Source organism: Hyperolius riggenbachi, chromosome 1 (assembly GCF_040937935.1).
Source record: "Hyperolius riggenbachi isolate aHypRig1 chromosome 1, aHypRig1.pri, whole genome shotgun sequence".
Lineage (NCBI taxonomy): Eukaryota > Metazoa > Chordata > Amphibia > Anura > Hyperoliidae > Hyperolius > Hyperolius riggenbachi.
In genome coordinates this window covers 583,676,368-583,687,693 of record NC_090646.1, presented here as the reverse complement: position 1 = coordinate 583,687,693, position 11,326 = coordinate 583,676,368, and the positions used below count along the sequence as shown (strand labels likewise).

The following is an 11,326-nucleotide window of genomic DNA, read 5'->3' as shown; positions in this document are numbered from 1 at the left end:
GAAGACGAGTGTGTCTATTCTCAAGGCGCACTTTCAGACCTCGTACAGTCTTTTAGATGATTTTATAGATGCCGAGGAGGAAATTCCGCTCTGCTTTAAAAGATAAGCAACAGCATAATAACCTTTAAAGAAAAACATTTATTTGTTACCGCTGATACAAATCCTGCAATTAATCTCCAGTGTGTGTACTTCCTGTTTTAATGGAAGCAGACATAGGGTTAACATCCTATATTTACAAATTAGCTGCTCTGCTGAGGCAGCCAGCTGGCACAGCTGAGAGGTCAAATTACAGTTGTGATTATTCACAGATGAGGGGGAATTGGACAGGCTAAACCAGGCATGGGCAAACTTGGCCCTACAGCTGTTGAGGAACTACAAATCCCACAATGCATTTGCTTTTATGAGTCATGACTGTGGCTGTCAGACTCCTGCAATGCATTGTGGGACTTGAAGTTCCTCAACAGCTGGAGGGCCAAGTTTGCCCATGCCTGGGCTAAACTCTCTATATACATACAGGGTGCATTTCTACATGTTTTTCCTTCTGAACCGCGCAAGAGTTTGAGGTCCACTTTAACCACTTGAGTACAGCGGTGTTAAATCCCCCTAGTGACCAGGCCATTTTTACTTAATTGGGCCACTGCAGCTTTAAGGCAAAGCTGCAGGGCCACACAACACAGCACACAAGTGACCCCCCCCCCCCCTTCCTTTTCCCCCCATCAACAGGGCTCTCTGTTGGTGGGGTCTGATCGCTCCCCCTATGTTTTTTTATTTTTATTATATTTTTAAAATAAAAAAAAAACATTTCTTTAAATGTTTTCCCTCCCTCCCTTCCTCCCCCAGTCAGCCAATCACTGCGATCGGCGGTGATAGGCTTCAGCCTATCACCGCCGATCGCTTCTGTGTCACCCAGGGGGACAGCCATGTCACACGGCTGTCCCCAGTACAGCACTGCCTTAGATTACAGCGCTGTACTACCCTATTAGATGGCGGTTTCGCTGTGTAACAGTCTCCCGAGCAGCGATCGCCGCTCGGAGACTGAAGGTGGGGCGGAGCTCTGCCCCCCTGCTAGCCCCATAGAAGACCGTTCACGCCAATCGGCGTGGAGCGGCCCTGGGGCTGCCGCACTGCTCACGCCAATTGGCGTGGAGCAGTCGGCAAGTAGTTAAATGTGACTGGCTTTCCTGGGTTGTCTCTGTGTAATAGGTGGCAAGCATATGGGCTGCCGTACAATGGTCAAACATTTTTTATCTCTGCACATATTACCGACCAATTACTGAACACTCAAAGAAGTCGGTAATTAACACTGAAGGTAATTTTGCCACCAAAACAGAGTTACCGCACATGTTATTGTGAATAGAGCCCAATGATTCCATCTTTATGTAGCAAAATAAGACCAAAAGAGGGAAGGAAGGCTTATGGCAGGCTTAGTATGTGTTATGGAGTCCAAAGTTCTCTGGCCATGATATAAAGTCTTTTTGAAATGCCACAGAGCCAGGTTGCTGATGATCACAATGGCGGTTGGTTGTTGCCCTATTGACTGGCATTTTCTGTTCAGGCATTGTGTCATCTGCAGTGCAGCTCATCACTCCAGTCTGTGCAGTCCTGAACATTGTCGAAGCAGCGAGTTTTCGGGATGCAGCCACAATCAGCGAAGAATACAGTGTTACATCTCCACCCCAGACATGGAGGGCAGCGTGGGACTGAAACATACATATGTGAGCGTAAGACAACTTTACAAAGCACTGAGTTTTATTGCTCTATAACAGAATACTAGCAGCAGTAAGCTAAACTCTACAAATATTAGGTGGTTGGTTTATTACTAGAATATTTTACAATACATTGATCATTAACACACATTTTGACTGGTGATTAGGGATGATCACAGATATGCAAATTTGTCTGAGTTGATGTACGGGTGTATACGGGGCTTAAAGGGAAGGTTCAGGCACAGGCATAAAAAAAAAAAATCCAAATCCACTTACCTGGGGCTTCCTTCAGCCCGTGGCAGGCAGGAGGTGCCCTCGGCGCGGCTCTGCAGGCTCCCGGTGGCCGACCCGACGTAGCCAGGCCGGCGGCCAGGTCGGGCTTCTTCTGCGCTCCAATCTGCGTCTCACTGGTGCGCGCTGACGTCATCGGACGTCCTCCGGGCTGTATTGCGCAGGCTCAGAACTACTGAGCCTGCGCAGTACAGCCCGGAGGACGTCCGATGACGTCATCATGCCCGCGTGAACTGCAGATTGGAGCGCGGAAGAAGCCGGCCTGGCCAGGTCGGGTCTGCCACCGGAGACCACCGGGAGCGGCGCCGAGGGCACCTCCTGCCTGCCACGGGCTGGAGGAAGCCCCAGGTAAGTGGATTTGGATTTTTATTTTTTTATGCTTGTGCCTGAACCCTTCCCTTTTAACCAACCAATTTATTCCTCCTTGAGAAGAAAACAGTTTGTCAATAAAATGCTAGTTATTCTTCTGGCTTACATGCACCTGCATACTTGCAATTGTCAGTCAAATTCACTGTATTTATTTTGATACAGGGTTAAGCCAATATGGAATCATTACTGTGTGAATGGCCACCTATTGATAAGAGGCCTGGAACTCACCAGCAGTGCTTTCTAAGGGCTCTTTCACATTAGGGCAGATTTTGTGCGTTAACGCAAACGGCAGCCGTTTGCGTTAACCAAGGTAAGATGAAGGTCCATAGACTTTCATTTTACCTTTCCCACCCGACGCTGCGTTTTGATGCGTTGCGGTTCCGACGCACCCGGGCGCAGTTTTTCATCCAACGCACCCGCGAGTCGGAAGTGGGATAACACACATAGCATTAAATTAGCAAGAGCTTTTCAAATCATCAGCGCTCATAAAGGGCCATTTTCGGTTCTTTTCAGTTAGCTGGGCGCATCCACTAGATGACGATAAAACTCCACCAGAGTTACATCTTTCCCTACTATCCATGGCGGCCTGGAGGGGGTATAGTAATTAACGCCACCTTGTGGTTGTGCCCAGCTAACGGAATAGTATCCCATTTTCCACTAGCAAAAGAAAATCAAAACGCAAGCAATTGCGATTTCTCAACAATTTTGTTTTGCAATTGTGATTTTGCATTTAACAGTGGTTGCCTTGGTGGTAACCCATGTTTGTAAGTATAATACTTACGTTTCATACAATCTCTCCCATCTTCCAATACATACTACACTATATTGGGCTCTCGGTTTTCTGCTTTTTATAGGAAAAGAAAGGGTAATTCACTGTTGATGCTTCTGCCACCCGCACACTTTGGATAGTACATGTGAACGCTGGATATTGCCAATGGTAACTGACTGACTTAAAACCTGTACTGAAAAAAAAGTTCCCCTGGGGGGTACTCGCCTCAGTAGGGGAAAGCCTCTGGACCCTATCGAGGCTTCCCCCATCCTCCTGTGTCCCACTGCGGTCTAGCTACAGGCGACAAATCCGACAGCCTGTGCAATATTTACCTTTTCGGGCTCCAGCCGGGGCGCTGTTGCGGCTCTTCTGCCGCAGAAGACTTGTGCCTGCGCAGTAGAGCGGCCCGACGGAGATCGGCTATTTTCGCCTATCTCCGTGGGAAGAGCGGATACTGTGCCTGCGCTGGAGCCAATCGGGGAGGATTTTCTCCGCCGCCGTGGGACCAAGGAGGACGGGGGAAGCCTTAATAGGATCCGGAGGCTTCCCCCACCCGAGGTGAGTACCCCCCCAGGGGAGTTTTTTTTCATTACAGATTACTTTAAAGGACAACTGAAGTGAGCAGTGGCGTAGCAATAGGGGGTGCAGAGGTAGAGACCGCATCGGGGACCTTGGGCCAGAAGGGGCCTTCCCTCAAGCGCAATATTGGCTCTCTGTTGGTCCTGTGCTGGTAAAAATTACTTCTATAGATGCTTTAAATAGTAGTAATCATTAAAAAAACTGTTCCCCATCCCCTTCTTGCACCTCTGACACTGTGGTTGTCCTTGGCAGGTTCTGGTGCGCCACATCAATTATGTATAGAGTGCTTGGGGGGGCCCATGTAAAACTTGCATCGGGGCCCACAGTTACTAAGCTACGCCACTGGAAGTGAGAGGTATATGGAGGCTGACATATTTATTTCCTTTTAAGCAATACCAGTTGTCAGTAGTGTCTGAAACACAAGAAACAAGCATACAGCTAATCTTGTCAGATCTGACAATAATGTCAGAAACACCTGATCTGCTGCATGCTTGTTCAGGATCTATGGCTAAAAGTATTAGAGGCAGAGGATCAGCAGGGCTGCCAGGCAACTGGTATTGCTTAAACACAAATAAATATGACAGCCTCCATATCCCTCTTGCTTCAGGTTCCCTTTAAATATTGACCACATTATTTATTGATATTAAGCTATTAAACATTGATTCCTTGACCCCCGGTGGATGGTGAAAATGTCATTTTACAATGGCTGCTGTACCTTGTTCATCTGAGCAATCCCCACAATCATTTTTGCCATCGCACAGTCTATCAATGTAAGTCCACATTCTTCTGTTGGAACATCTGAATAACAATCCTTCTGGGAGATTGTTGGGTAAATTTCCTGTTTATTTAGAAAAACAGATATACCTTAGATATTTATATAAATATACATTTTATTCTAAATCTAAGGTAATGGATTTGACTACCTCAATATTTCCTTCTATTTCATGCAAACCTGAAGTGAAAATAAACTTACGAGATGATTAATGGTATTAGGCTACGTTCTCAGTGTTACATAACATCTGCACAGTAATGCAGAAAGTTGCAACGCAAAACCAGGTCGACCAGTGTGGTGCGATCTAACTGAGGCCTAGTGCACACCAGAGCGGTTCGGTCGCGTTTTCACATCCGATTGCGGATGTGGAAACGCTAGGGTAATGTATTTCAATGGGGTGGTGCACACCAGAGCGGTTTCACACCAGAGAAACGCATACTCCCGGGCGGTTGCAGATTTTGGATTGCAGAGGCGTTTCTGTCTCCAATGTAAAGTATAGGAAAAGCGCAAACCGCTCTGAAAAACGGCAGTTCAGAGCGGTTTTGCAGGCGTTTTTGTTACAGAAGCTGTTAAGTAACAGCTTTACTGTAACAATATATGAAATCTACTACACCAAAAACGCTTCACAAAACCGCAAAATGCTAGGTGAAACGCTACAGAAAAATAAGAAAAAGCGTTTCAAAATCTGCTAGCATTTTGCAGATCTGCTAGCGGTTTTTGGTGTGCACCAGGCCAGAGTGCACGTTATTAGTGACAGTGAAGCATATTTCTCATTGACTGTATGCTTCACTGCATGCAACGTAACATTTTGTAACGTGCGGTGCGACTTTTTCATTGCGTTCCCTGTAAAAAAACAAAAAACAAAAAAAAAACGCAATGCCTCACTGTGAACGTAGCCTAAGGGCTCTTTCACATCAGAGCTCTTTTCCTGTGATTTTGACGCATAACCAAGGTAAAATGAAAGTCCATAGACTTTCATTTTACCTTTTACATCCGACTCTGCGTTTTGGTGTGTTGTGGTTCAACGCACCTGGGAACTTTTAATTGTCCGGAGCCGGCGTTTTCCGGTCAGGTGAATTATAACTACCGCTGTTAATCAGCGTCCCACTGCAACATCCCGACGACACGTCGCAGGCTATTCAACGCGTGCAGGAGATCGGCTCCTGCACATGTTTCCTAATGTGAAAGAAGCCTACGTTTTACCAAAAATAAATTAGGTCTCGTATTTTTATGTTCAGTCTTAGTGCTTTATTTTAAGACTTGATTCTAAACAGGAGCCAAATTACAAATCTGCCTTGCTGAATGGAAAAGCAAACAGAAGTAATGACCCTTTGAACTTTCTAGCACTAAGACCTTATCGAAGCCTTTTCTCATTCAGCTATAGCTGTTTTGGCTTCTATTTACTTTTCAAAAAAGAACTCAATTCAACAAGCTGTTCGATAAGCCCATTTACATAGATAACTATTTTTTTTTTCATTTTAGACAAATTCTTAGTAGGGCTAGTACTTCCTCTACCTATGTTTATATCAGCATGTCATGCCACTTTAGGTACACTTCAAAGTGTACCAGTAGCACAAGTGCCCCAAATGGTTACTCCCATCAGTAGAAGGAAACCTCTGGATAATCTCCATTCTTCTCTCCACCAGCCTGTGTCCTCCTGAAAGCTGTTGACGGCTTGCTCCTGTACAGTAGCACAGACCCGATTGGGTTTTGCTTTTTCTGCTGAAGCCCGAGCGGGTCCATGCTGTAGAGCAGTGTTCCTGCGCTCGTTCATGTCAGCTAAACTATGCATCAACTCAAAACCTCCAGAATCCTGTTGACCATCCCTATCTAGCAGCAGGACTTCTTCAGATGCTATAAAGTCTCACAAATCGGCAAATCACAAGCCCACTGCATAACCTTTTTTTTTGGATAACTGGATAGAAAACCGGAAGTGACCTGAAAATGGCTTAAAATGCTTCCAAAAGTCTCTTCACATGGCAAAAACCCCTTTTGGTGGTGTCTCTCTCTCTCTCTCTCTTTCTTTCTCTCTCTCTCTCTCTCTCTCTCTCTCTCTCTCTCTCTCTCTCTCTCTCTCTCTCTCTCTCATCTGAAAGAGGCCTAAAGGTGGTCACACACCGTACAATTTTTTAAATATCAATTTTTCTGACTGATTGTAACATTTCAAAAAGTTTGACCAATGTACCACACACCTATGTTCAATTTTTCCCCAATTTTGAATAAAATAATAGAAAACTCAGAAAAACAAACCAGAGCTGAGGGACCCTAAAGATGTTATACTCACCTGGAGATTCCTCCAGCTCCATAAGCACGTGTGAGTCCCTCGTCGTCCTCCTGTGGCCTGCCGTTCAGCTGCAATCTGCCCTGGTAATAGGCTCAGTTAGGATCAGTCTGGGCTACTGTGCATGCTACTGGGCTACTGCGCACACGTGGGCACGAGGCCTTGCATTAAGGCTAAGTTCACACTGATGCAACAGACGCTCTACACATTATAACATGCAAGTAGTATTTCATATCGTACTTTTTAATTGCATTCTGTTCAGCCGCAATCAGCCCCGCTAACTGGCTCAGTCACATCAGTCTGGGCTACTGCGCATGCGCAGTAGCCCAGACTGATCCCGACTGAGTCTATTACTGGGGCTGATCGCAGCTGAATGGCAAACTGCAGGAGGACGGCGAGGGACTCACACGTGCTTATGGAGCTGGAGGAAGCTCCAGGTGAGTATAACATCTTTAGGGTCCCTTAGCTCTGGTACACTTTAAACTTACTACAGTATCTTTTGGCTTCATCTTCTCCATTGGCGCAGTTCACCTGCCCGTCACAAAGGGATGATGCCGCTATGCATGTTGTCCGGTCATCACACAAGAAACCGGTTGTACCAGACGAGGTTTTGCACTCGCGTGTGTACTCATCTACAATGAGAAAAAAAAGTATATATCTCATAAGCTGCACTGGCTAACATCATTGTCCATTTCAATAGTTTTTATTAAAGTTTTACAAAAGTAAGTGCCAATTATTAAACACATGCGGGGCTACACATAGTAGTCATTGCATGTAAAAGTGCAACATACATAAAACTGTGATGTACAAAAATAAATGACAAAATTATGCATTCTTATTTAGATAAAATTGTTTATTGGAACTCTTGCCTGAGGGATTTGGTTTCCACCCATTCTCCTTTCCATTCTCCTCCCTATCACCTGGGAGGAGCCTGCTCCATTAGCATAAACTAGCAATTAACATCGACATCCAAATTTGTTATGGTTTTAGATGCCATTAATAAAGCATATAACCTTAATAGTATTAAGAATCATTCTATTTTGTAATCAAAAGATGAGGGGGATTAGAGGTGGAAACAATAAATGGGTTAAAAATAAGCGTGTGCCAGTAGGATTCAATCTTTTTTTTTTTTTCTATTATTACACTGCATCTATTTAGTTTTTAACTTTATTTTTATTTGCAAACATAACATAAATAAAAACACAGCAATATAATCAGTATATCGCAGAAAAAGTACAAATCACAAACAAAGGGATATGTAGTAAATCTAGTATAAAGTACAGGAGTAAATAGCTAGAAAGACTCAAGGTGCGTACACACATGCGACTATAGTCGTTTGAAACGATCGTTCCCCGATCGTTTCAAATGACGATCGTTTAAAAAAAAGCAGCCAACGACTATTAAGTCTAACGACGGATGAGCTAGATCGTTAAAAACGTACGATCTAGCTTGGCGGATTTTTTCCAACGACGATTGTTTGCAAAAGTAGTACATCGTTGGAAACGGTCGTTCGTACTAGGCTTGACATGCGCATTTCACTATTTCTCCATGGAACTTTTCATTTTTATGTGCAGGCGCAATAGTTGCTTTTACGTGATGTAACGTTCGTTCTAACGATCTGATCGTTACACACCTTTTAAAACTAACTTTACTTAGGTCGTCTTTTCATCAATTAAAAGTTCGTTCGTCGGTGACAACGAACGATTGTTGTCGCATGTGTGTACTTAGCATCAGTGGCATACCTAGGGAATTTGACACCCGGTGCTGATTATCTACAAACACCTCCCCCCCCCCCCAAAAAAAAAAAAATGGGAGGGTTGACAAATTGGGGCAACGAGCGTGTCGCTGCAGATTTGGGGGGAAATGGAGTCATCAGGATGTGGAAGGAGCTAACTGTTATGAAACCCTGTACTCTATACAGTACTGTACTCTATACAGTACTGCAGAAGATGCCAGTGCTCAAGTGCTATATAAATAAATAATAATAATATGGTAGGATTATGACTATTGTACGATTAGATTGTGAGCTCCGCTGAGGACAGTTAGAAAAGGAGGACATACGAAAAAGAGGGATGCATAGGAGGAGGGGGGATAAAGAGTTAGGCCACATACACACATCAGACTATAGTCTTTGGAAAATGAAAGATTATTCCTTCCCAGTCTTTTCTATGGAGCTGAACTCCCCATCAGAAAAAATCTTTGCAAGATGCTGCACACACAGATGCTGTACAGACACAAAAGATCTGTAGCTGCAAAAGATCTGGTCCTGCCAAAAATCCATTCCTGCAAATTGCAGTGATAGTCTATGAGATCTGCAGATCATCATACACACATGATTTATCTGACATTTATCTGCAGATCAGATCCACCAGGATGGATTTTCAGATCTGCAGATCTGCAGATGAATGTGAGTTAAATCATGTGTGTATGATGATCTGCAGATCTCATAGACTATCATTGCAATTTGCAGGAATGGATTTTTGGCAGGAACAGATCTTTTGCAGATACTGATCTTTTGTGTCTGTACAGCATCTGTGTGTGCAGCATCTTGCCAAGATTTTTTCCTGATGTGGAGTTCAGCTCCATAGAAAAGACTGTGTAGAGTATGGCTCTCATACTACATGAAGGGTGGTAAGATTGGTCTGTGATCTTTCATTTTCCAAAGACTATGGTCTAATGTGTGTATGTGGCCTTAGAGGCACAAGACAGAGCGCCTGATGGTAGAGGAAAAATAGCAGAAAGACCTATCGCCTGGACTGCAGACATCACTAATGCTGTTTGGCAGGGACATGCTGTTAAAAGAAGACACAAAAATCTGAAAAGATGAAAGGGTCATGGTGGAAGACAACAGGGTGGGAGGAAGAGCTGCGAAAAGAAATAAGATTACCTGAAATCAAGCTATTCTAAATTGCCTGGAGCTTGCTTCTCTGCTCAGACGTCAGCTGTCGGCATCTGTATCACTTACTTCTGCAACAGCAGAATGTCCTCCCTTACTGATTAATTAACTCACCCTGCTGCTCGGCACATTCACTCACTGCTGGCTGTGTGTAGAGAGTGAAGAGACGCATTGCTCATGGGACAGAACAGGGGAGGGTTGCTACATCTAGAGCAGGAAGTAGTACAGTCCCCTGCACTGCCTGCTGCTATTTTCCAAATGTTGCCCAAACTATAAAAAAGGTCCCAGGTGGAAGAACACAGTGGCTGAGCACCAAATTAACTAGTTAGAGAGAGCAAAAAATGTGAGCTAATGAACTAAGGGCCCATTTCCTCTAGGGCCGAATTCAGCCCAAATCTGCAGCATTTCCCGCAGGTGAAACTCTGCCTATTACTCCTATAGGTTGCCATCCAAATCGCACTGGGCTGTGATTCTGAATGGCACACTGCAGATTCCTGCAGCACCCATCCTAATCCCTATAGCTGCGCATGGCACGGCTAAGCGATTCTGATGCGTGCTCACATCACACTACAAATACCAGCGTGTGTCCTGACGCACACCAGCTAAGTGGATACTGGCCCTAAAGGCTCCAACCTAATCAGAAAACACATCACAATGTTTCCTGATATCTACTAATACATAATCCTGTAACAAACTTTACTTTCATTCTGTGGAATTCCAAAGATGACTCCCAAAGTGATAAAGCCAGAGATCGCCCCCAGGGTGAGCAGCACTATGACTGTGATACAGAAACACTTCCTCCGGAAACAGCAGCTGCAATCTGTTAAAAAAAAAACAAAAAAAAAACATTATTTGATTAGATTTTACTTACAGTAGAAATTCCATATTCTCAGTCTGCTCCAGTAAACTGGATGAGGCCTAACAAGTGTAAGAGTTCTTCTATAGAAAAGGACAGGCTGTACCAGATGACCAGTATACAATGGTCATACTGGGTTTGTCAGTGTACAGGTCTTGAGGCTGGAAAACTGGAGGAGATAAATGATACAGCTAACAGGATTAGATTTTTTTTTAAAGAAGTATCCGCTGTTAGATAGTAACCCATACTTGTGTTATACGAGAATATGGGACTGCAGACACACTACTGCTAAGTATCATATAATAATCCTGTAATCCTGCTGAGAGTGCTGGTAATGTACATTTATCCAAGCTTTTCCCTAAACAACGGTCACACATTGCACACCTCATGGGCTAGTGCATGGTGCTATTACGTGCTATGGTGCTAGGACGTGGGTCCATGAACTCCTCCCACCTACGTGTTTTGCCCAATGGAGCTTTTTCAGAATGTGAGAGCACTAAGGCTCCCTTTCAGTGATCTTTATGGTCACGCATTGGGTACAATTTCCATAAAGCCATACTTTGGTCCTTTAGGCTGGGAAATTTTACAAAGCACAACAACAATAACAAATATGTAAGTTGCAGTGCCAACCTTTTTCAACCAGTCATTGGTGCTTCAAACAAATCTTACCAGAATCAGTTTCTCCAAAATTACATATAGAGGACTGAAGGAGGCAACCTGATTGCTTAGTACTCACACACCCTGAAGAAGTCCCACTGGGTGTGAAACATGAAGTTGGGTGAGGCTCAAGTATCCATGCTGTAGCAT

The 11,326-nt window shown here is 44.2% G+C and overlaps 1 protein-coding gene across 1 annotated transcript; it reads right to left on the bottom strand.

The window, feature by feature from the left end:
- Positions 1 to 911: 911 nt before the first annotated feature.
- LOC137538978 (low-density lipoprotein receptor class A domain-containing protein 1-like) lies at positions 912 to 10,650 on the bottom strand. Its single transcript, XM_068261465.1, has 5 exons — positions 10,626 to 10,650; positions 10,364 to 10,483; positions 7,256 to 7,399; positions 4,430 to 4,552; positions 912 to 1,700 (listed from the first exon to the last, which is right to left on the bottom strand). The coding sequence occupies exons 1-5, from the start codon at positions 10,648 to 10,650 to the stop codon at positions 1,564 to 1,566; spliced, it is 549 nt and encodes a 182-aa protein (XP_068117566.1). The 3' UTR covers positions 912 to 1,563.
- Between the last annotated feature and the right edge of the window lie 676 nt (positions 10,651 to 11,326).

What these genes read in the sequence shown, in the direction of transcription:
- LOC137538978 (XM_068261465.1), bottom strand. Translation starts at nt 10,650, where the DNA reads ATGACCATTGTATACTGGTCATCTG. An exon ending in CATTGTATACTGGTCATCTG is followed by an intron (nt 10,484 to 10,625) that starts GTACAGCCTGTC and finishes TTTTTTTAACAG; the next exon opens with ATTGCAGCTGCTGTTTCCGG. An exon ending in GGATTGCTCAGATGAACAAG is followed by an intron (nt 1,701 to 4,429) that starts GTACAGCAGCCA and finishes TGTATGTTTCAG; the next exon opens with TCCCACGCTGCCCTCCATGT.